Source organism: Sphaeramia orbicularis, chromosome 10, assembly GCF_902148855.1.
Source record: "Sphaeramia orbicularis chromosome 10, fSphaOr1.1, whole genome shotgun sequence".
NCBI classification, from domain to species: domain Eukaryota; kingdom Metazoa; phylum Chordata; class Actinopteri; order Kurtiformes; family Apogonidae; genus Sphaeramia; species Sphaeramia orbicularis.
This window is the reverse complement of record NC_043966.1, coordinates 20,655,507-20,682,641: the sequence shown is the minus strand read 5'-3', so window position 1 is coordinate 20,682,641 and position 27,135 is coordinate 20,655,507. Positions and strand designations below refer to the sequence as shown.

At 39.1% G+C, this 27,135-nt stretch overlaps 1 protein-coding gene across 4 annotated transcripts in view; it reads right to left on the bottom strand.

Annotated features, from left to right (window-relative positions):
* enox2 (ecto-NOX disulfide-thiol exchanger 2) overlaps nucleotides 1-27,135 on the bottom strand; it is a 230,979-nt gene that overhangs the window by 66,666 nt on the left and 137,178 nt on the right. For all 4 annotated transcript variants that reach the window (XM_030145753.1, XM_030145754.1, XM_030145756.1 and 1 more), the window contains one exon: nucleotides 9,584-9,715. In XM_030145753.1, the coding sequence (XP_030001613.1) occupies nucleotides 9,584-9,715 (132 nt within the window). The remainder of the gene's footprint in view (nucleotides 1-9,583; nucleotides 9,716-27,135) is intronic.

Genomic DNA, 27,135 nt, shown 5'->3' with positions numbered 1-27,135 from the left:
GGGAGACATAAGCGGTTGCTGTGAGGCATGCTGGATAATATTCTGTAATGAGGCGAGCTAGCCATGCCACCTGGAAGACTACCAGTGGCTGAAATCTGCCTCTCTTCATCTCTGCCAAGAGTCGCCTTCTTTGCAATTTCATATGAACATTTCCTCTCTTTTTTTTTTTTTTTTTTTTTTTTTTTTTTTAAACGGGACATTTCCTCAGCAGGATATAAAAAAACTGCTTAGAAAAGTTAGTCTTTCCTCTTTTTTCCCCCCATTACATCTAAATAGAAATCTGTTTGCTTATGTTGCCTTCCAAAATCCCTCTTCTTTATCTGACACTTCAATGCCCAAATCTCCATAACAAATCTAGCTTTTAACAATACCGCACCAACAATATCATAAATCTGCCACGGATAGGAATAACTGTCAGAAAGTCCCATTTCAGTAGCCCTATAACTAATGCTCTATTTTTTCAGTCTTACAATATATCCGGACGAACAGAGTCTTTGCCTCTTCGCTCTGTCCGCCTACATGAAGCCAAAAAACTTCTGGCATCTTACCAGTGCAGCTCCTGAGCAGTCAGCAGAAAGGGACACGGCATTCAGCCACAGGATTGGAAAGTGCTCACGGCGACGGGGGTGAGTGTCATCTAATGCATTTCCTGATGTTAATCCAGGTGAGCTAAAATGCGAGAATAAGAAGACCCCGATTCATATCTGTCGGGCCTTGTGTACTTTAAATTCATGGGAAGAGCGCCGTTTAGATGATAAGTTATGAGGTATTGCATTGCGTTTTAATATATTCCACTACTGTTTTGGATTTCCGTGTGTATTTGTAGAGGCGTACAGTGGTTGTGGGGGGTTTGTGGCAGCTGAGGATAAGGGACGAGGATGAGTGGGATGAATCAGACAAAGGAATGGTTGTTTACTCAGGGAATAGTTTTCTGTCCCTGGAGTGTGCTCATCTATTCTCCAGGGTGTTAAAATGTATCTGAATGCAAAAGTACAAGTGAGAGCAACTCTATTAATTCTAATAAATCTGCAAATAAATATGTAAGAAAAGATAAATTCCTTCCTTTGTGCTCGTGTGGTGATTATGTGAGTGAGTGTGTTTACGTGTCCTTGTGGCATCTTTTGCTACTTCCACACATCTTTGTTCTGTAAGTACCTTCGACCTAAGACGAGGCTCAACTATGACAAACCAAACAGGGAAATCGCATCCATTATTCCAGTGAAAACATGCATCTATTATTATTAGAGATGCCTATTCCTGATGTTTGCAGGCCTGTTGTGCAGTTACAGGTGAGGCGAAAGAACATTAACTTTCAAGGTCACACGAAAACAAAAGCAGTACTGCAATTTATAGCAGACCTTATCAAAAAATGAGGTGTTATATTTTTCTTTATGAAAGATAAATCTGAGGTGTCTCACGATATTTAGAGATGGAGTAAGGTTTAAAACAACGCAAAGTTTTCTGCAGACCCACTTCTTAAAATAGGCCTCATTTATAAAACGAAAGGATAATTTGTGCGTAAATGAATGTACCCGACCATTTTCTACAAAATTATATAACCTTGAATAGATAAATCTGCAGTTTTGAAGACATATACAGGTAAGTTTGATAAATCACAGCTTTGTTTTATGTGTTTAAGCTTACACTTAATAGGCTCTAACTTTTTTTTTCAGAATTAATGCTTGTTTTTCATATTACACTCAATACCAAGATGAACTCCACACTGCTCTCAAATCAATGTCGAACAACAAAGCACCCGGCCCAGATGGCTTCCCTGCAGAGTTCCATAAACATTTCTGGTCATTTATAGCTCCACTCTTCATTCGAATGATAAACGAATCTAAACAGGATTCCAGACTTCCGGCATCCTCAAACACATCAACAATTTCACTACTACAGAAACCCAATAAGGAGCAGATTTTACCATCGAGTTACCGACCAATTTCACTAATCAATGTAGATACAAAAATCATTGTCAAATTTTTAGCAAAAGCTTATACCATCCATAATTTGTCCGGATCAAACCAGCTTTGTTAAAGGGAGACTGGCCTCCAGTAAAACCCGCAGACTATTTAATATTATGTATCACTCCACAGCACAAAAAAAATAGCGCAATAATTGTTACGTTAGATGCTGAGAAAGCATTTGGCAGAGTCAACTGGAAATTCCTGTTTTCGTACATTAGAGTGGTTTGGAGTTGGGGACTCATCCATTAGTTGGGCCAAACTATTGTACACCTCACTGTCAGTCACAATCATCACCAATGGACTGACTTCACAAAGCTTCACTGTGCATAGAGGGACCAGACAAGGGTGCCCACTCTCACCTTCTTTTATTCACTACTTTCACTGAACCACTAGCCGCTGCTATCTGACAAAATACACTCATCAAAGGCGTTAGGACCGAAAACATGCATCATAAAATCAGCCTCTATGCAGATGACGGTACCAACATTCAGATCTGTCAAACACATACTTCTAGATCAAGGTTTTTTCATTTATTTGGCAACCCACATAAAACGTCTTGTAACCCATGTTCGTGTCTGGATGCTATAGAACACAGAAGATGCATTCATTTTAAGGGATTAATGCCAAAAACTCTGGAAACTTGCAATCAAACTGCTTGAATATATAAATAATACACAGCTACATGTAGCATAACAGTGTTTATATCCATTCTGTCAAATGTACTGGGTTATAAAAACCTTCTTGGGAGGTCAGTATTTTAAGGAAACTATAGAGGAGAATTCTATAGCCCTCCATCTGGTTTTACTTAGAGTCTGGACGTACTAGAGAGAACGCTGATGAAGGTTGGGGAAATACATGGAGAACGCTTCTGGAATAGGAAATACTCTCCCCGTCCGTCAGATGTCAAAGATGTTGAAACCAGATGTTGATTCCTTCTGTTACTTTTTCCATCCCTGCCTTGTTCTCACAATTCACACTGTATCTGTGATTTTACTTATTGGGTTTAAGTCACACTAATAATCATACAATGAATTATACCTGTCAGATTCATGACATGAGACACATTTCGTATGACAAAATGCCATTTTGATTGGCTTTGTGGTTTCTGACTAGTCATCAGCAGAAGTGATTCATGTACTACTGTTACATCATATATTAATAAGTCCAGCTACCTAAAAACAGAATATTCTATATTTAAACCATGGATCATTCAGCAGAATCAAAAAACACCACCGATTTAAGTACAGTATTTTAACTATTCCAAAACTACAGGCCTTTATTTATGTTCCATCTAATGAACCTGTCAAGCTTTTTGGGATTTTCTGGTTTTAAGTTGTGAAGCATAAATAAACATGAGTTCTGAGTTTGTCACCCTGTCAAATTTTAGAGATTTAGAAAATACTATGTCAATAAAAATAGGTTTCAAAATTTTCACAGAAAAAGCCAGAGGAACATCCACTGAAGGTGTTGAAACCACACCCAATCAAGTAAAAAAAAAAACACTAAAACTTGAAAAATTGATGCCCTGTCCGACATTGGATTTCAGATAAACATGGAACTATCTGAGAATTAACCTCACTCCTCAGAGGCTGTGAGGAATGAGGTGTACACAACTTAGCAAAATACATTACTACAACTGTGATCAAGATGGAGAAGCACTGATGCTATTGTGCTCTAGTTTTAAAAATGAGACATTACTGGGGAAGGCGTCATGTTAAATATGGCTCCGATGCATCATTGAGCCACGATTTCAGCCCAAAATAATCCTGAAAACAAAAATGAAAGACAAGAGTTTGTCTAAATCCTCAGTTCAGTGTAACATACTAAATGCTTTTTTCACAAGTTTTCAGCAACTGTTTTCTAACACATAATGTGCTTCGTCTGGATTTCTTTTGCACAAACTTTAAACTGCTCTTCTGTCACTTCTTGTAGGTCAAGTTCTCACATCGACTCTGGCGCTGCCTGCTGAATCACACCGAAGTACTATAATAGATACTCATAATGTCGACTATGATCATAACAATGAAGAACAGAATCGACAGTGGGCAGGCTGCAGCTGTAGTTATTACAAGGGCAACAAAGCAATACCATTATACTACACTATTTCCTCTTCCTCCGGAGATATCCTGGAGTCCACCTCTCCTGCCAGCCTATGTGAGATCTTTAAATTCAGCTGTGCCCAGTCCTGCCTGCTGATCGATAGTGTTTGTTGTACATCCTGCTGGTTTTCTCTACCTCGGGTGCTTTGGGTCTCATTTGCTTCCAGGAATCAGTGTTCATCTTCTACCCCGAGCTGTTCTGAAAACCTGGGCCATCTACACCTTTCAAACGACTCAGCTCCCTTCTCTACCAACAGGCCGAGTATGACTGTCAAAACAAACATCCTTCAGCGAGACTTCCTTCTGACGAGTACCGCATCAAGTTGACGTCTTGGACTGTGATGTCGTTACTAGGGTGTGTTTTATTGGACAGTGCTGAACTGGTACGGAAATCAACATTTTTGCTTATACTTCGTTGTTGTGATTTTCCGTCATATGGTTTCAATTGCTTGTCTTAAGAGGCGGGTCTCCTCCTGTTTTTTCCTGTCTCTTTTCTCTCTTAAACTTTTTTGTCTTCAGGACCTTGGACCGAGTTCGACACTGCTGCTAAAACTGGGCTGCAAGTCAAGAAAACTGTATCTACATTGACCAAAGTCACAAATAAAAATCTGACAGTGTGAGTAAGGAAGAGGATGTTGCGCAACACAGGAACAGCAAAACCTTTTTTGCACCACGCAGTAAATACCAAATCCATATAAAGCCTATGACGAGGCAGCTGAATCTGGACGCGATCCAAACTCCAGCTCTTTCCAAACACTTCACTAATGTAAACTTGTGCTAATAACTTGTCATATTCATCTGCTGTTGAGTTCATCTATAGAAATAAAGCTGTCATCATTGCAGACGTGAGGCAGGTTCTGTGAGACTACAGAGTGTCTGCCCACAGTGGCCTGTTTATCCAGCTGTCTGTCTGGATAAATCCATTTGGCCAGAGGCAGCAAAAACACTCATTGGTGAAGAAACACATTCCTGGCTCACAGTGGCTGAAACAGCAGCAAAGTCTAATGTTTAATGAAAGCACTCGAGCACAGGCAGTCACTTTTAATGAACGAGCCTGCGACCGAAACAAGAAAAAACCTGCTTATACCAAAACATGCAGAAGTGTGACCAATTGTAGGCTTGCACCCACACAATGGAAAAGGACAAAGAGGGTGACAGTGGGTTCTCTCCTGTTGTTTAAAGGTGAAACAAAAAGGAGACAAAGATGATGTTTGGTCTTGACGGAGAATCAATATCTAATCCACCTGGATTACTTGAAAAGGCACAGGGTGCTCTGGTGATAAGTGCTGTATGACAGAACAACACTGTGTGCGACATGGTGTGATTGCGTTTGCCTGGCGCTTTGTGCTCACAGGGATTTCATTTTAATAAAATCATGAAAAAAACCGGGGTGACTTCTGAGAGAAAAAAAAAAAAGAAAAAAAGAAAGAAGCTAAAAATAGCTGTGCCCGTGTTTAACACAAAGGTGAATATTTATTAAATGACACTGAAGGATGTTATAAGTGGCCAACACTGAGCTTCTCCTCATACGTACAGTGCATTATGAAGCGCGACAAAGAAGAGTGGTCATCCTGCTTGCATATCTCTCCTCAACGCTTAGAACCCCTTATCTTAAGTGAATTAAATCTGCATCAGAAGGGAATATAGGCCTGTGAGTAATTTATGTAAAATTCATTTTAGTGGTGAGGAGATGATGAAACATAGCACATTTGTGAAATTCAAATATGAGACGTTTTTCCTCCTGTGAGACAAAAAACATCATTTATATTTACATTATTGATTATAATTACCACTCGGAGTGTGCTATATTTTTACTGTTTTAACACAGATGAGCATTTCACTGTGACTAGGTGCAGGGAAGTGTAAAGAGCTCAGGGTGTGTGAAGAGCAGATGAACTTCATGTGCTTTACTTTGGTTCAGGATTTCAGCGGCTGACTCAGCTGTAACGACACACGAATGAGATGTTGGGTAATGTAGGCCGGCAAGTTAGTAAGACTGGGGGATAGAGGAGAAAAGAGGAAGGAGGATGAGAAAGGTAGGGAAGCACCAGCTGCTTTTCCAGATGATTCATGAGGGGAGACACAGCTGTCTGAGTCTGGGCTTCTTTCCTGCCTACACCAAACTGCTTCTGATTCCTGCTGTATTATCCCAGTTAAGGGTTACCTCCGTCTTTAGCGCATTGATTGCGGTCCAATGCGCCTATGCTAGTTTTTCATCCCATTTAAAAGTCCAAAAACAGCACGTGTATCTGTTTTAAGTGAGACTCTAGGCTAACGCTGGCATTGTTAAACGTTAGAGCACTTTAATTGATCTGTCTCACAGCAGACCTTCAAAACACAGGTGCAGCTTAATAACATGACTAATTGCTGGGTTCCATTTATGCAAGCCAGTTTCAAGGCCGTGCTGTTGTGCATGCCGGATCACGTACAGACACATCATTAAAGTTATTAGTCACACCTGTGCTATTCCTTCTATGACAAGTTAACTGTGAGAGGGGAAAAAACAACAACCTTCAAAAATAGAATCTAGAGGCAAGTTTAATCCTTTCACACGTCCACAGATATGTGCGACAATGTGTGGCAGTCTTCGTCTCAAGCATTAGATTAAGTCTCAGTTTCCCTTGAATCTCCTGATGTCGCATAGAGTTGATCAAGTTGTTGATTGTGGACTGTGGAATGTTGGTCCACTCCTCTTCAATGGCTGTGCGAAGTTTCCGGATACTGGCAGGAACTGGAACGCGCTGTCGTATACGCTGATCCAGAACATCCCAAACACGCTCAATCGGTGACATGTCTGGTGGGTATGCTGGTCATAGAAGAACTAGGATGTTTTCAGCTTCCAGGAATTGTGTCCAGATTCTTCAAACAAGGGGCCAGGCATTATCATTCTGCAACATGAAGTGATGGTCGTGGATAAATGGCACAACAATGGGCCTCAGGATCTGGTCACAGTATCTCTGCGCATTCAAAATGTCATCAGTAAAATGCGTCTGTGTTCAGTTGTCCATAACATACGCCTGCCCATACCATAACCCCACCACCACGGGCCATTCGATTCACAACGCTGACATCAGCAAACCACTCACCCACACAATGCCATACACGCTGTCTGCCATCTGCCCTGGACAGTGAAAACCAGGATTCATCTGTGAAGAGAACACTTCTCCAAAGTGCAAAACGCCACTGAATGTGAGCATTTACCCATTCAAGTCGGTTACAACGATGAACTGCAGTCAGGTCAAGACCCCGATGAGGACGATGAGCATGCAGATGAGCTTCCTGAGACGGTTTCTGACAGTTCGTGCAGAAATTCATCAGCTATGCAAACCGATCGTTGCAGCAGCTGTCAGGGTGGCTGGTCTCAGACGATCTTGGAGGTGAAAATGCCAGTCCTGGTCCGGTGTGGTCACACATGGTCTGCGGTTGTGAGGCCGGTTGGATGTACTGCCAAATTCTCTGAAACGCCTTTGAAGACAGCTTATGGTAGAGAAATGAGCATTCAATTCACGGTCAACAGCTCTGGTGGACATTCCCGCTGTCAGCATACCAATTGCACGCTCCCTCAAAACTTGCAACATCTGTGGCATTGTGCTGTGTGATAAAACTGCCCATTTTAAAGTGGCCTTTTACTGTGTCCAGCCTAAGGCACACCTGTGCAATAATCATGCTGTCTAATCAGCATCTTGATATGCCACATCTGTGAGGTGGATGAATTATCTTGGCAAAGGAGATGTGCTCACTAACACAGATTTAGACAGATTTGTGAACAATATTTGTGAGAAATAGGCCTTTTGTGTACAGAAAAAGAGTCAGATCTTTCAGTTAAGCACATGAAAAATGGGAGCAAAAACAAAAGTGTTGCGTTTATATTTTTGTTGAGTGTGTGTGCATGTGCCTCCCTTAATATTTCTGCTGGAATACATTTGCAAGACTGCTCGTCTCCAAATGCACACACATATATCTATAAAGACACACATACACAAGCCTGGCATATTTCAAATACGAAAGTGCATTTAAGCCAAGAAGTGGGAAGTGATTTATAAAAGGCTTTAGGGAAAGGCTTTCTACTGAGGAGAGAGAAAGACAGGGCAGAATAACTCTTCGAAGATGGAGAGAGAGTGGGAGGGTGCCTCTCAAACTAATGTTATTGATAGGAGAGCGATCGGTGAGGCTGAATATTATAGTGGTAGATCAGAATGTGGTGTGCTTACAGAGTGCTTCTTAGGGTTGTAATAACTTCAACTCAAAGATTTTTAATTCTCATAAACATGTGGTTTCTGCTCCTTTTCAGTGAGCATATTGTCCATTTCAACCACACAACAATTTCAGGGCAATGAGAAAGCCAATACCTAATGACAAGTTGAGTTGAATTCGTAAATAACCTGTCATCGGCAAATACCAAGAGGAACAATAGCATACGACGAACGCTAGTGGAATAATAAATGGCTTTTGTCTTTAGCGGTAAAGGGTACAATTAGCATTAATTCCCAGGTTAAATGGCTCTGTAGCACTGGCAGGTATCTATCTGCACTATCGACTCCATTCCACAGTGATGGAAACAACACCTGGGTGGACCTGCTGTTTATCACCCTTTTCTGTAATGCTATGGCACTCTTGCCTGGCATCGTTACACCAATACTCAAATGATAATTAGTCTGGAAATTCTCGTCCTCCAGTGTTCAACTTCCAAGGGGTGTCATTAATGCATGCACACCCAAATGCCTCTGGAAACAAGTGGACAGATGTAAAACCAATCAGAGCAATGAAAAGTGGAACACTGAGCATGCTGGTAAATCAAGCTAACCAATTCTGGACAGAAGTACAGGGAACAGATCTTTCTCATCAACGGAGGCTTTAAGTGCAGCTGTTCAATGTCCTTTAACAGAAAATACACTGTCATAAGTATAGCAGGGCTAGACAGCTTCGCCTGATTAAATGAAACATTTGCCCTGAAGCAGATGCATCTGGTTCCCAGGTAACGGCTAAAAAACCAAAAAATATACATCTCCTCTCAGATAAAATCAAGACTGAAAAAAGCACAGATGACACACAAGACAAGATGCTTTTCCAAGAGCAGAGAATCTGACCGGTGATAATAATTACACTCAGTTATGTATTTAAGTCCTATTCTAGTCTGAAAACATCTGTGATTACCCAAATCAGCATTAGACTGTAGATTTCCTACAGTCTAAGAGCAGAGACCACAGAAATTGGCAGAGTTCTTATTTCCTCTCAGACCACTTGAATAACAGCATATTGAAAGATAACTGTGGAACCTTTGCTAATAAAAAAAAAAAAAAAATTAAGTACTGCAGCTTTTAGTAGAAGATAAAAAAGTGCAACTACTGCAAACATCACCACGATGCTTTCTGCTGCTCCCTATATTTATAGTACTGAATGTGAAAACAAAAAAAAAAAAAAAGGGGCAAACTCGATTACTCACAGTGTGAAAGCAATCGACTGCCCCTTTTCATCTGCCAGTGCGTTTTGTGTAGTAAAGTTTAAACGGTACGGTACCTGGCATAATTGGTTGTCCAGTCATGCCCATTGGAGGCATCCCCAAGTTGTTCATGGCTGTTGCCCAGGGGTTGGGGTCTGACATGGGCATCGTCATTGAATTGGAGTCCATGGCAATGTTACGGATCCCTTCTGCAGAGAGACAGAGAAGAAGAAGAGTTACTATTGTTCCCGTGACTTAAAAATCATCATGGCATAGCCGGGTCAAAAATGAAAAATGACACAGTGAGACTTAGAAGATTGTTTTTAACCGTGTGGACCTATCATGGGATATCTAGAAGGCTCCTTTCTTTTCAGTAAATCTTTTCTTTAATCTGATGCTCTGTCCACGGAGGAGCGGGGAGGCCTCTCTGACACTGTGGTCGGTCTGACACCAAAGTGACTTCAGCAACACTGCAATTTCAAATTTGTTCACATCAATGTCATTGCTTTTTTTCCCAGTTTTGCTGAAGTCAACACCCTGATCTCTTCACCCTTCCCGTTTTAGTATCCCATATTACTTTTTAAGCTACTCTGCTGCTCGAGTCTGTTTCACAACTGTAAATCCTACTCTATAACACACAAATAAAAAGTCATGGAATAAATTTGTTTCTCAAAATACTCATATATATCTCAAAAATATCTCAAATACCCCATATGTACACAGAGGAGTTCTCCAGTGAAAGAGTAGAGCTTTAATTTTCAAGCCAGAGGAAAATAATACAGCGTAAAACAAGATTATCATGGCACTAAGCACAAATCCTGATGCTATCAGGCATTTTCTGGGCACTCTGGGTACTAAACCTTGGAAAACTTTGAAAAATCTCCAACTCGCTACGACAAATACACACACCGTCGTCTCCAACTCACATCGCCAGACTGGTGGTTTTCTGCCAAGTGTTGCATAATAAAGCAAACACATTTAGATCTGTGCAATAAAAACCCTGCAGTAAAGTCAACATGAACACATCATACATTTACCAGCGGCTCATTCTCCCAGACTGCACTCTATTTCACAGCTCTAAATGCTCTTTAATTCTCTCCTCTGGTCGACCTCTTTCTCTTTGACAGACCTGTAAATTGCTGTGACTGCTGGCTGAGCCTAGCTGCCCTCTTCTCTCCTGATGCCAAAGCCTCAGTACTGTTAATAATAAGAGACGCAGCGCCATGCTCACACCTCAGAAGGTCTGTGGCAGGGCCCACTGTGGAGAGAACACTCTACTCTGTGTGTATGTGCTTGTGGGCGTCTGTCTCCAAAACAACCGGCATATCAGTATTCCTGATGTTCAGACACAGTTGGCGATGTATAATAATGCTGTTTGCCTCTTTGCTTTCACTCTCTCTGCGACTAATTTCAGAGCTGTCTGCCGTCGCTGCCATAGAGAGGGGTGATAAAGCAGTCGCTGTCTGTGCGTTGCTGTGATAATGCAGCTGACGAAGGCTTGTTAACTAACACAACCCCATTAACTTTGGGCACTTCTGAGGACTTAAACCTGAAGCAGAAGAGGAGTGGCGGTGTGTTGTTTTATAACAGCTTTACTACAGTTTACAGTACATTAACTATCATTTCCACATTGCTGATGGATGCAAAGGGTCAGAGGCTGAAAAATAATGGCCTCAGTCTGAGAGTTGATTGCTTGGCTACTGTATAACAATAACAGCTGGGGAAAAAAAAAAAAAAAAAAAAAAAGATTTTACTGTATTGACATGTTCAGAGTACAAATTAATATTCAAAGTGTTTCTAAAAGTATAGTTCATGTAGTTTTGTACAGTTTCTTTTCTTAATTCTATTACCAACTGGACTGCCTTAAAGTTTTGTCAAATCATTAATTCTTTTCACATAACTTAAGAAATTAATTTCTGTACATTTCATTTCTTCATAACCAATCCAAATCCAATTAACAGTCCACACAACAGTCCAAAACCCAAATATCCAAATCCAAAATCCAATTTAAAGTGTCACAGAAGCATTACAGAAACACATTTTCCTAGTTATTTTTGGCATTTTTGAGTAATAAACTTAAACAGCAAAGAAATTATAAAGCTGTGAGCCAATGTTACTTTTGTATTATATTATAAAGTGGAATTCACTGGTTTAATGTGACTTGGATGACTATATAAAGACCTGTGTAAAATTGTCCACCCATCTAATCTACTGAATTGTAAATGAAAACACTGGGCATTGCATTTGATGGGAAAATCATTGCACAGGTCATTGGTTTTCTAAAGACATTTAAATAGAAATCCTTTCCGTTCCTCACTAGAGGACAGAGATGTTATTGATCATACATTTAAAAGCCTCGTGCAATGGACTGTTTGGACCACAGGTGTTGAGCTGTACTGTGAGATCTGGGTCAAAATACTTCTTTTGCCATATATCATCATGTTTCCTTTTGTCACAATGCTCCTTTTTCTCATGTTGCATTCACTCGATCCACTCCTCCTTTCACCACCCATATTCCCACTTTGCTCAATGGATCAATTATACATTTCACATACGTGGGTCTTTGCATCACTCGCTATAAGCGTTTGATTTTGATGCGAAGACTGACCTTGAGGGTACGAGTTAGCCTCGACTCCTCTGAAAGGAAAACATCCTATACCGGTGGATCGATATGTAGAGCAGAAAGACGAGTATCTGCTGCTGAAAAATCCTCACAGGGATACAGGCGTGTACAAATACACACTGAGGGAGGCACTGATACACTCGACACAGAACTTAAGCTTGTCAGGACGACTTAATAGGAGCCTGAGACAATCCTGCTAATGAGGGAGCCGATAATGGCGAATATTTTAATTAAATACATAGATTAATGCACTTTGCTTTACCGTTTTGACACTAGCATGGAATAAAATTGGAATTAAATAAACTGTTTATTCCGACTGAGTTCAAGTGATCAGAGCAAATCAGAATTAATGGTGAAAGGAAATGATACGCCAAATTACCATCAGGTGACTCGGTTTAGCTTGATCTCATACAAATGTCATGTCTAATTACATAAACTAAATGCTATAATCCAAATGAAAGTACTAGGTTACGAGGAATAATTCTGAACAGGTGTGAAGAAAATCAGTGAGCAAAATAACATGCTGTAGTTTAATCCTCAAAAGCAGAGTCTGAAAATATCTACTGCTGTAAAATAACTGCTGAACCTCTAATTGTATCAGTGTGGAGTTTCTCTTGTTTTTCAAAGGTTCCATAATTTATGTAAACAGATATATTTAAATGTTTGCATTTGTTTAGTTGAAAATATGATTATTTTTTAGATATGGGTACATGGTCAGATAGTTAAACATTAAATAGACACCATAAAAAACAACACAATTAAAATGAAAGGCCTTAACTTGCTTAGTAAATATTACATGTGGAGAAAAAAACTCATGTGGAAACTGAAAGCAGTGACTGTTCAGCATTCACAGTAGAATTGGAATTTTTTGTTAGAATTTCAATAGACTTGCACTGATTACAATTTTTTGGGCCGATCCCGATTTCTGATTTGTAGGGCCGATACCAATTTTGGCCGATTCTGACCTAATTTTTTCCACCTAAAACACACAAGACATTGCAATGTAACTTTCCCCTTAGAATATTCATTTAAAAAAAAGTACTAAAGTATGCAAAAAAAGTTGCCAGGTTTTCTGTATGAAAACAGGTGGACTGATTGAAACGCCTGGTTTTTAGTGAGTTCCGTATCGTACCAGCAGCTGAAAATGATATTCATATTTGAAAGAAAATTATCATACACACTCAGTTTTTATTCTGACGTGGCTCAGACCATCTGCTTTAGTAACACTATATCATAGACCATACATATTACATGCTGAAACCCAGTTTTATTTTTAAATGATCTAGCAGAACCTTGGAAAAAAGCAAGGGTCTAAATATGTGGAACACAGGATGAACCCCTGCACTGTATGGACCAGAACACCGTTTATACATTCACAACTTCTAGATGCTTTGGGCTGGATCAAGGTCCTGACTCATGAGTAGAGGATGAATGAAAACAAGGATGCGAAGGATCCATATCCTATTTGTTTGGTAATTAATTAATTTAGTCGTGTAATGAAGGGGTCAAATTATCATATATTATGGGATTTTTGAAATTATTGATCATAAATCGTACAGAAGGTAAAATTATTGTACAAATACGATAATTATGATAGGTCTGGCCTGGCCCAGTTATGGGGGGGGGGGGGGGGAGTGGGCACTACCACCTTAAACAAACGTCCTGCCTCTTCAAATAAAAGTTTCCGAAGGTAAGGAAAAGGAAAATGAGGTGCACAACAACGGGAGACAGAGGAATTAGTAAAGCATCGTCAGTTTCATTTACACTTTGTATGGTCATATGGTGTACGCGAAGTCAGTGTGACGTACATATGGCACGGAACGCACCTAGTGCAATTTCAATAAAACAATCCATTCTCAGACAAAAAAAAACAACAATAAAAGCCAAAACAAAACAAAACAAAACAAAAAAAACCCACCTCAATTCCAGACTTCAAATGAAACAGATGAAACCTTTGGTTCTTCTAAATCAAAGATAACTGATGCTGACTGATGCAAAGGTATAGAAAAACAGAATGAATACATGTTACAATGACAATAAAGACACTCTACTCTACTCTACTCGAGGCAGAGGTCTGAAACACTGTTGTGGGCCTTTAACGGTTAATAACCAAAACCCAATATCTAAACTCATAAACTTATTTCAAATATGAACTTGGAATGACTTTCTGGATCTCTTTAAACTCCAATAAGTGAATAAACCAAAAAGAAACATCAAAATTAGAGCAAAGAATCAGATGCAGTGTTAAGAGCCCACCCTCCAGCAAGATCACTCTAATACAGTTCATATCTGTGTGAATCTGGCCCATGGCAATTAACATGATAGTGATATGGATTCGGGCTGGGGTCCAGGCCAGCCCAAGGCTTTCCTGATACTCGCTCTCCGCGGGCTGTGACCAGCTTTTAGCTCCCCTAAAAGCTCCCCCAGGAGGCAGATAGAAAATTAAGTCATTTTAAGGCCCATTGGCCGTAAGCTCCAACAGCAGGCAGCGAGACGCTAGGGGCCATTTAGTCTGAAATGCACATGGTTTTAACAGCTAACTACAGGTTTATTATGGTCACCAGAGAATGAATTCAAGAGAGAGATAAAAAGTCAAGAGAGAGAGAGAGAGAGGCAGTGTGACAAAGAAAGAGGAAGAAAAGGTCACTTTTAATAGACAGATGTGACAATGATGAGATGGAATGACAGAAAGAAGAATGAAGTAAAAAAAAAAAAATGGAAGCAACCCCAAAATGAACTTTGGGAACTGAAGCAAAGAATAATGTAGAGGCACCCGATAATAGTCATTTCACCAAGTAGGAACTGAAAAAACCTATCATTATTGTATCATATAATGTCATCGCTGAACATAAAAGGGCCGATTGAGATTGAATGTTTTTTCAATACACGTCCACAGCATAAGAATTTAAATAAATAAATAAATAAATAAATAAAGAACTGCTGTTTGTCTGATACATAATACTGTAGATGCCTGGTATTTTCAGTGTCCATATTTAAGAATGGAAAGCACATAGCAGGAAAATGCCTTCAGTGCAAAATTACTCTTGGAGACAGGATGCCTCTTTGACCTTAATCATCTAGTGAATCTGGGTTTGGGTTTGTGTGTGTGTGTGTGTGTGTGTGTGTGTGTGTGTGTGTTTGTCTATAAGCGTAGTTCTTAGTAGAGAGTTAGGTCAAACAGCTCCTCCTGGGTCATTTGGAAAAATAAATGTAATCAGAATGTGAGAAGAATCTAAAAAGTACAGGGCAAAGTCTTGTTTAGAAGACAGTCTGTACAGTTTTATTTCTAATGTAGTAGCTTTGACCAGTATATTATTTTTCATTGACACACACATACAGCCGGTGTCTGTTTAATAATGTAGGACTGCCCTTCTCTCCGCTTCTTTGATCTGTTAATTACGATAAAACTGGCAGGGGTCTGATGATTAGTAGTGACACAGTGAAGAGTGCCCTGAGTGTTACATGACACTGCCTCTAATTTAAGAGCAGAAAAGAAAACAACAAAGTGAAGATGTCGAGATGAGAGAAGAGGCTTTAAGAGAACCTCTCCTCATGGGGGATAAAGACTGAGGAGGATTGTGCCTCTTGATATGTATTAATTAAAAAAAAAAAAAAGAATACTTTACTTCTATATGTACGTGGTCAGGAATGTAAACTTCACTTTAATATTTAACTTTTCATTTTTCACTTAGAATCATTGCAATAATTTCAATGCATTTAAAGAGAATTATCAATTATTTTCCTTTAAAATCAATTTGATGATGACACACAGAGTAGCATGAAAAAGACAAAACAAGACAAAATGGATGCAAACAGTACAGGGAACATTAAAGTATATAAACATTTTAGGCTCTATTGTTTAAAAGTGATTGTAGATATAGGAGCAAAGTTCATCTTTTCATTTTATTGTTATATGGCAAGATAAAATGGGTAAAAAAAATACACACAGAATAATCTACACATTATGTAATTATCATAAGAGTTCTGGTTAGTTTACCATAGTAACTGTAATTTTTCACTTTTACTTGAGTAGTGAACTGCAGAATCAACTTCTTTACTCAAGTTAAAGTAAAAAAAAAAAGTAAAGTACATTAGGTCTTTTTTTGTATCAAAACTATCTGTACTTAACTAAAAATGTGTGTACCATTTGTAAGACAGAGAGAAAGATGCAAACAAAAAGTCCATCAAGCTAAAATACTTTTACTGGAAACTATTTTAGAAGCTTCACAACCCTAACTTTGTACTTGTGCTTTAAAGTCTTCTTGAAGTCATTTCATTGGCCTCAAACTGGCTGAGAGAAAACCTCAGGCATTTTGCTGTACAAAGAATTTCAACAAGGAGCCGCCTTTTACTGCCTGACCACAATAACCAAAAACCCCAAAAGTCCTAAGTCATAGGAAAGTGAAAGAAGATACTCGCTTGCAGTGAGTAGAATATGTTGGAAATACGTCTACGGCTGAAGTGACTGTGTAAAGCCCTTCGTATCCAACAGGCGAACATGACCTTATTGAAGCAGCAGACATTCTCAAATCGAATTATTAACCACCAAAATTGGATTGAAAAGAGTTACTTTAGCCAATCTACAAAATAAGTGTCTGAAACCTTTAATATGAGACACAATATTTCTAGATTAAAGCATCTTCTGCCCTTATTCTAGTTATAATAATGTGTGGTGGTCATGTTGTGTTGAGGGGCATTGAATCGACCTGGTCTACAGGACTTACATGATTCAGTTCAACCTTTTTACGTCCACTAGATCCTCATCATATCAATTATATACTTGTTCCATATGGTTAATAAATCCATTTCAACAAATTGCACATACATTTGCATTGATCTGAAGGAGACATGCTGCCTTCTACCTAATCAATGAGCAGACCGGTCACCATATGAAACTGCCAATCACCGCAAAGAAAGTGACAGCAATCAATCAGCAAACAGAAAATAGAACGATAACATAATATGGTGGTGTTAGATATGGATTTCCTGTGCTTTTAAGAAACAGCCGGGTTCTGATTGTCATGTATGGGCCCTGAGGTAATTACATACATCTGAAATAACCAAATACTGATTGTGTCTTTAGCTTCACAAATGCTGCTCTTGCTGCTACAATGCTTACGTTAACGTGACTTAATTTTTTAATCTCCGCCAAGTCAAACATGTTTATAGCAAGTCGGGGAAAAAAAAACAAACAAAAAAAAAAAAAACACCAAATCAAAGCTGTTCTGTCATGACTTGCTCAGTGTTTGCTGCTAAATGCCTAACCGGGTTTCAGAGCTGGGCTTAAAAAGGTGATGTGCTGCAGCTGCGTCTTTTGAAAATACTGCATGATTTATACTGTGAAGCATCGACTAATGAAAAACTAATGTACAACAAGGAATGTAGAGCTATAAACCCCCTGATGGGACCGCAGCTTCCACAGAGTATACATTCAGTATTTAACAGCTACCGACAGATAAGACAATAAATGCGCAGTGGACATCAGTATTTATAGTCTGACTGAAAGACTTCAATGGATAGATAACTTTTACTAAATCCACTTTCCATTTCCTTATCACAAGCCGTTTTTTTTTTTAAAAACAAATGAAGCAAAGGCACTTGTGTTCTGTCAATTTTGTCAAGGTGGAACATCCGTTTCTGGACAGGAGCATGACTCCTTCCCTCCTTATCGGCTAGAGAGAGGTGACAGACAAGAAGAGATTACACTGATATCTGCTGGGAGAAAGAGGGATGGGCGATAAAGAGCATGAAAGAGAAGACGACGTCAAACAGAGCGGTAAACTTGCCGCGTCAATACTGCCGCACTATTCAAAATAATGGGATGTGATATTTTTTGTGGAGTCACTAACATGGCACACAATGGGCATGTCTTTTAAGTGCAAAATGCTGCCAGACTGGTGGTTGAAGGAGACATCTGCAAAAATATCTGCCACAGAGGTTCCAGAGGATGCATCATTGGAATAAAGTTAGACTGAATGTGAAGATGAAGTTAACCCTTAGGGGTCTGAGCCTATTTTGGCCGTTTCTGAGTACTTTTGATTTTGCCTTTATATTCTATATAAAGAAATGTTTACTATACCCATGTTTGGTATCTTTTTTTTTTTTTTAGCACAACTTCATCTATCTCACCTGCCTATTATTTTTTTCACTTTAACCTACTATATCAACACAAAAGGCCAAAAAACACACAAAAAATATAAAATCTGATTTGAAAAATTTATATAATTTATTGCATAAATAACACAAAGATGCTTTAAATTAACCTTTTCAAAGACTTTAAAAGTGAATATTGGTTCCAAATACTAGGTACATAAAATCAAAATTGTAATAAATTAAAACTGTATTTAAATATTTGACATAAAAGCATATCTTTAAACAGGCGTTTTCTCTGGTTTTCTCATCCCCCCACCCCCCACCCCCACCCCTCCTGGTTTCCGCATCTGGTTCAGGTGGGGTCATTCTCTCTCTGTTTTGAAAAAGGACAAAAAATGACAAAGATATGGTAAGAAATATAACGCCCGCCCACCTCATTTTCATACTTTTATTCATGTTTGTTTGCTCTGAATTCAAACCGTCATATCTCCGGCTGTATTTGCTCTATCGACATCAAATATAAAGTGGGAAAGTGTTTCAAGTTCGCACTTTTGAATGCATTGTCCCCAGTGATATACATGACTGACTTCTGACGCTACAACATGTTGAAAATGTCATGTGATTGAGTCACGGGGCTGTAACCGTGGACCGCTACGGGTTAAAATCAAAGCGAATCTTAGCAGAAATACATAACATTTTGTTATTATGCAGCTTAAAATTGTACTGACAGATAAATTGGTTTAAGCTCTCTAATGTAATTATAAATAGTGGAAGCGTTGTTCTTTAAAGACACTTTAGACATCAACAAGTAGGAAAATTACTGCATGACTGACAGAGACATATGCTTCTAATCTATAAGAATAATGAGCTCTAAGAGACAGGAAGTGACTGGAATGAATATGTTTATAGGGATGGCTGTAGACGTCCTGTCCACATTGACAGCGGTTTAGATTTGCCCAATTACAGAGAAGTTGTATTGTCCTGTATTTCCATCCCACCTGGGATAAAATGCAACACAGCTGGGAAATCTGTGAGACGAACATTAAGAATGGGAAAACGCTTCTCTTTTTCATTTCGTGGCTTATTAATGCGAACATGCACAATGAAGCACTGGAGCATGATATATTGTAAAACTCTATTGTCATTTGCTGGCTTATTAATTTAAATATGCACAATGAACCAGTGAAGCACTGCATAAAATTGTATGAAGCTTGACAGAAAAATATGCTTCCACGCCATAAGCAATGTTTGCGTGTTTCCTTCCAAACACCTCTCTTATATTTGCATTGTACCAGCTGGAAAACAACAAATCCCACAGATCTCATTACTGAGCAGCTGAGATGCTGTCTCATTTTAATGTGCAAATGATGTAGGGATCTATTCCACTGTACTGGCAGGATTAAAAGAGTGACAGTAGTGGTAACTATGAATGTCAAATACTTTTTGATGGCCATGCTGTCACAACAATAATGACAGATTTGTGAATATGCAGTCTAGTGCAGTGCAGATGTTTGGTGAAGTGACTCCATTACCTGATCAAGAATCTCAAGAGGACAAACAGAATAAGCACCTGGTGTATTATCATTTTGTTTTCTATGAATTTACCCCTGTTATCCTATATAAAAAAGGAAATTTGCATGTCTTAATCCAAAAGAGAATGCCTGTTTTACATGTCAAACTTGTTGCACAGCTATATTGTCTGTGGAGTTGCACACACTATATTCACATCTGTTTTGCTTTATTTAATCCTCCCCATGACAACAAATTCAATGTCCTACTGTCTTTTTATATCCTCTACATGTCACCTTGACTCCAGTACCCAACCCACTCTGACAAAAAGGTTGTTGTGTAGGTATTCTTAACTGTACTCTCATGTTTTGTTTCCTGGGAAAATGAAAAAAAAAAAAAAAAAAAGAATATATTTTACTTTGCTCATCCTATACTCTGAGTCATATACTAATTTTGTGCTCATAAACTATGTCCTCGAATTGTTAAGACCCGGTCAGATGACCGACACGCTAGCAAGCCATTATGGGTTGTTACTGCTTAAGTGGAGATGACCAATCAGAACAGATGGCACATTTTACTAACTTGAACTGGCTGCCATTGTGTCTTCACAGGAAAACATGTAGCTGTACAAAAGCAAAAAGATCCAGGCTAAATGTTAACTTATTATAGTGATATTTTTACATTTTCAAAAGCAAAAATCTCAGCTTCCAAATGGAGCCAATGTTGAAGTATCTTAAATGTGTAATACCACTAGTGGCGGCTGGGGGTGTCTCCAAAAAGCCCTGGCTCCTATCAGCATAAAGTTAAAATTTCTCTAAGATTTAAAAAAAAAAAAAAAAAAAAAGAAAAAGCCTTTGGAAACACAGTGTTACCTGGTCCATCTTTACATTTTTCTTCTTTGGTTGAATAAAAGGGTTTTGATGACTCTCTTGTCTAGTCTGCATGATAGCTCCGTCACCTGTTAAGTCAGATTTTTCATTTTAATTTTGACTGTATTTGTGGTTAACACGTTATATTAATATGATAACAATAGGGCTGGGTATTATGGCCAATTTCCTTAATCGATCCAATTTAAATTCATAAGGTTCTGAAACGACTGATCAAGATTCGATTTGATCCGATGCAATATTGACTCAATTGGGTATTAATTGATTGATTCAGATTCATTTAGTGATACCAGAGTACAATTTTGAGCTGTAACCTGATTATTTGACTAGTGCAGCCATGCAACACATCAATACCCATATCAGTATTGGCATTAGAAAGGAAATGAATATGAAATTTCAGCAGCAAATAGATGAATTTGCTCTTAAATAATGAACAGGACAGAAACATTGCCATGTTTCTACAGTGGCTCTGAATGGACGTCTTTGTCATCGTCATTCTGTTTTATGGCTGGTGGCTTCTAGGCTGAAGGTGCATTACAATCACCTATGGCTGAGTGTGGATCCAAGTTAATATTCCTAGAAGGACTGGCTTCTGCAACCTGCTTTGGAGAGCCTCCGCTGACCAGACGGTGCGGGCGGCCAGTTTCAGTGGGTTTGAGTTTGAGGCTGGGAGGACCTCCCGTGGAGGTGTTTTCCCAACCCTTCCTCCACGTCCCTCCTGTGCCAGAACAGTCGCAAGTGAGATTGAGACGCCCTGTCCCCCCAGGAGCCTGCGAGACAGAGCCAGCTGTGCCTCAGCGTCAGCGGTACCCGGGTCAGCTACTCGCTGTCCCGCTCTGAATAATTGATCTCATCCCCCATTACCTGATAACGCAAAATTAAAATGAAATCAATGAAATCGATTTTTTTACCCAGCCCTAGATGACAATATGCAATACTTGATGAAGCACAGTTTTATTATGTCAGTGTGCTAGCATTTAGCATTAGCTCACCCTTGACCCCTGAAAGATCGTCCTGACCCACCCGTTTGTCCAAATATGGTCACTTCTGCTCCAAAAGGTCAATATGATGGCATCCAAATTGCAAACTTCTGGCTTCCAAACCACAGTTTAGAAACCAGTGTGTGACACAGTGGTTCCTCCTTCCACTAATTACATACAGTCTAGAATTTTATCTCCGCTAAACTGTGTTAATCATAGGAGAAGTTAGGAAACACCTAACACATTTGTCAGATAGTTTTAATAAAGTATGATGCTGACTGGTGTGGAGTACTCAATGACTTTTCTCATGGTATTACACAAGTACACAGGATTTTTATGCAAAAGAGCCCATGTGAAAAATCTCTCTGTCTCTACAGAGGCAGGGAGGTTATACTCACTCCAATTATAGTGTCACATTCAAAGTTATGGTCATCCAGCATGCAAAACAACACAGAGTGAAAGCTGGAGAACTGCTGTGGAGCAAAGAAACATGATCAGCGTGTCATTGGGAGTCCATTCATTTGCTGTAGAACTGAGCACTCGGGGAAACTCAGCCGAGTGAAAAAGGTCGGTTGTGTGTGCATGTCTCTGTTTGGGGCCCAGAGGCTTAAAAGCTAAACAGTTTTGGTTCAGATCATCAGGGCCGACAGGGATCAATGTGACACATACCCACGAGTGCAGTCACAGATCACCTACTCCTAAATGGTGCCACCGGTCAGGGGAGACATGTCAGGATTCAGTTTTCATACAGCAGTTCCTTTTCCACCTCAGTTTCCCCACTTAAAATCGGACAAAAAGTGCATAATTTCATGACTAATGGTGACTCAAATGTCGAAAATTAAACTGCCCCCTTAAATTCAGTCAAGTTTCTCTAAATCCATATATAATGCATATATAGTAGCTCGAAGCAGTTCAGTTTTCACATGACCATTTCATTTTATCATAACTTTAGCATGTCTAATTACAATGGGAATGGAATGGAGTCCCTGTTGGAGAGAAAGTGGGAAAAGCTCCTCCAGCGTTTTCATGAACTGAATAATTCCACAACTGAGAGTGAAAATTACATGTTCTAATAAAAACGATAAATTGGGAGGGATGGAAATCTACAGAGGCTCCAACCTTCAATGCTGATCACGGAATGCCATGTGAGTGAATTTTGATAAACATGGATCTTAATTAAATTAGACAGTTTGGTTTATGTGCATGTTCTATTAATTTAGCTCTCTCATATCTCTTTTGCATTACATGGGTGTGTGACTTCTCAGCAGTTTGTACAACTTTGCCATTTCCTGCAGCAGCTGTCTATTCAATACAAAAACTACATTTCAAAAGCAACTAACAGGCATGATGGACATATTTTTAGAGACAAAACAAGTACAGCCGATGCACTTTCATAAATAAATATTAAGTTTAGATCATTAGGTGAAAAAAAAAACTGTATTAAATCTGCATGAAATGATATCAGATGAAAGAACAAACTATCCAGTCTGGACCTTTATACTCTTGTCTGTCTTTTTGTTCTGCTCTGAATCATATTTTACATTATTCAACTCCACATGACCTTATGGCCAATTCGACTTGAGTGGGAGCTCATTACTTTTTTTTGGGATATTTCCATTGTCTCTGTCATTTTCTCCTAGTTGAAAAGAATACCTTGATACAGTGCAGAGAAAGTAAAAACAAATAAATTGTTACAATAAAAGATCGGTAAATGTTGTTTTGGTGCTGGCAAGAGAAAATACAGCAAGTTGTTCAATGATGTTCTGAACAGCTCAGGGTGAGCCAGACCCTATTCCAACTACCAAAAGGTGGACTGGATTCGTTGCCAGTTCATCGCACGGCAAAAACGGCGACCGTCTGTGTTGAAATCCATTCGCTTCCATCATATTCTATTTTATGTTTTCACTCTTGGCTATCTAACCTATGTACACTACTACAACTTTCATTCACCCCAATGCTTTCCCAGCTCAATCCTTCATGAGACAGTATATCTGAAAATGCTCTCTAATGATCAAAAAGTGATGCCAAACCGACAGAAAGCAAAGACAGATGATCAATAAAAAAACCTCTGAAAGCTTCCTTGCCAACTGTGAATGGATCAGATGGTGCCTTGGACGAGAAAAATAAATGGACAGCCTCCAGATGTGGGGGGGAAAACAATGCATGCGATCCAAATTGTACTGTAGTCTTAGTACGGAGCCAGTGAAATTAGGTGGGAAAGTGAGCAGCTGTGCAATATAATTGATCCCACATGTGATGACAAGCACACAACCCTTTACAGACTGTTCTGGGAGAGGTTAATGCTCTCCAAGACAACTGAGAGCAAGGAGATACAATGGGAATCCTTCCGTTTAGTGAAGATCTATGTCTACAGGTGTGCGTTAACTGGTCGTCAGGATAAAGAGGATGACAACTGAGGGTTTTTTTTTTACCACCAGTACACAAATCAGCACTATTAAGAGGTCATCACCACATGGAATTTATCTGAAAACTGCTGTAATCAGTACAATCTTTTAACTGAGCTGAGCCTCACTGTGACCTGCCATCTTATAGTACAAACAATGTCTGTTCTATTCTTGTGTTTGACGTTCATTGCCAACTAATTTACTTCTTATAATGAATAGGTTGTGCACATTGTTGCTAAAAAAAAGATGACAGTAAATACAAATGAACCATTTTAATGGCCTGCTAATTGTGCTTAGTGCCCGTTCAGAGGCGATTCCCCTCCTCCCTGACCTTGCCTGTCTTAATTCAGCCTTAATATATTGACAACCAGTAAGCTATCAACTTCCTGTTTGTCCTTATGAAACAGCAGTACCAAGGCAACAGCCCTGGCTTTTGAAGTGTAAATATTCCAGAGATTTAAAAGAAAAGTGAGAGCCGAAGACAAATCCATAGCCTTCCCCCAGACCACACGGAAATCTCTAGAGTGACCAAGTGTGAAGTTCTGAGAGCCTGATTAATTTCCTCCTCACTTCTGTCGGTCCTTAATGTACATCCTGTATTATTCCCCAAAGATATGGAGGGGAGGGGGGTGTTATTGGAATTCCCCTCATGAAAATAAATTATATATAAATAAACATTTTTATATGTTACTTTCATGAGTGGAATTCCGACAACATGGCAGGCAGCGAGAGGGAGAGCGTGACTGAAGGTTAGGACAATGTTGATGGCAAAGATAAATCCAAGAAAATCAGCTTAGGCTTTACAATATGGCACCCTGGGCTGTGATATATTTTAAGAGGTGAATCCTGAATATATACACCGTATTTTTTGTAGTTTAAAAATAATCCCCAAACCTTGCAGTCATTTAAGCTGTATGAGCTCCCTAGCGCGGGGACTCTACATTATCCTGACAGCTTTTGTCCAGTTTGCAGCCTTGTAGGACTTTTCTGTTTAACAAGTACTCACGACACAGCTAAACAAGATGAAAATGGAAAGTGTCTATTGATGCCTGAAGGACAGTCTGACACCCGCTAGGAGGCAAAACAAGCTGGAGAGCTTCTTCAAATCTGTGTCTTTTCCCCTTTGAAGTGTAAACTGTCAGAACAGGAGACCAGGGCCTCAGAGAAAGCTAAGGATATGTCATTCTTTGTTGCGATAGTCCTTAAAGCATTTTATACTATGGCACGCCAGAAAGGGAAAACATCATTGACAGTCGTAGTTAATAGCAGCTGGAAAAGTTCAGGCAAAAACTGCAAGAGTCCCATGACAAGAAAATTTTTTTTTCCCCTTTGTTGAGTAGTTTAACCTTTCAAGAAATAAAATACATGTTGACTTGTGATATTAATGAATAATTATGCAGTCTTACAGTTTTACCTAAGAAATTATCTTTGTCCCCGTACAGAGACCTGTGTTCAGAGCGCACATTAACAGTATTATTGTTCATTTGAAAATAACTAGATGTTTTATGCCTGTGAGCTACAAGGGACAAAATTCACCACATTATTTGCAATCTGAACCTGTAAAAGCACTTGGCAGAAGAAAGAGAAAAAGACTGCTAATTTAAGGCTTTTTCCCATGTGCTTCACATCTTAATTTTTTTTTTTCAAAGCATTGTTTTTGTCATCAGTACTTTCATAGAAAATGTCGATCTTTTGTTGCAGTTTTTTTTTTTTTCTCAGAACAAAAACAGTTTTGGAGCTTTCAAACTGTAAAAAATGTCAAATACAAACCACTTCATCTAAAGCATTCACCTAATCACTTCAGTGGTAGATCCAATTAGCTAGCTAGCATGAACACATGACTGAAATAAGGGAGACAGTTTTTTCCTTGGGTACTACAAACAAACAAACAAACAAACAACTTGGAAAAAAAAAGAGTTACACTTATCATAAATCTGATTATTCTAGGTAACTAATTTATAAGACAGGAGTCGTTTGTTTACCTGCTTGACTAGTTTCAGCTACTTCCTGTAGCCTTTGTCAGAGGTGTCACATGATGTTGCTGTGATGCATCTTATCGGCTGCTCAGGAGGATTGGTCTGATAAATTAATCACCTACAATAATTATATGAGGAAGACAGTATGAACCTTTACCAGACTATAACAAACCTGCCTTGACACAGGTATGAAAAGTTTTGATGTAAAATTTTCAACCATGTGTATCCGCTCCCTCTAATATAGCATATCCCTAATTACTAACATCTATGTCGTGGTTGAGGTTTGAGGAGTACAGGCACAAAAACAGCTTACTGAGGCTTAGGGAAAGAACATGAATCAATACCTTTGTAGTCACTGTCATTACTTTGGCCGCTGTAACAATAAACAGTTGTGAAGCAGTATAGTAAAGGTTATGGGAATAGTCAAGTCTAAAATATATAATCCTCCTCTTCCTTTAAAACAGGACAAGAGCAGCAATGTCTTGTGTTCGAGCTCCATGTGCCGTCTCAAAGGACAGGCTACTCTAAACAATTGTGGTTTTCCCCCTTCATTTATAAAATCTCAGGAGACAGCCCAGTATATAGTTACTATGATAGATCGGACTCTCAAGAACCTATATATTACGCTACTGGAGACACAAGCATGGTTGGAATTCAAGGTTTTCGCCTCCTTAAACCTCAGTCGGATGGAGAGGCCCTGAAACCAACGCCTTCGATCACACATGACCACATACCCTTCCATTAGACAGACACTAGGGACTGTAATACTGTTAGAAATTTCACATGAAGGAGATAGCCTGTAAGGCAGAGCTTCTTGTGCATTCCATTAACTAAAAACAGAAGCAAAATTACTTCCTCAAGATCAATCAAATAAAGACCGTCTCTATGCTAGTATGCATGGTAAGAACAATATGGAATAATGGCCTGCAGTTCAAGAAGAACAGGAAGTTGGGTTAGGAAAAAATATAAGGAGCTTTCTGTGTATTAATTACACAGGGATCTCAGCTAAAGGAACAATAGCTGAAAAATCTCTAGATCAGCAATTCCAACTCAAGCTCAAGAGACTTGGGGCTAGTTCTGCCAGTGAAAACATCTGCTACATCTATGATTATGGCCTAAAACATGACCGAATGGACTGAAAATTCAAGATAAAAGT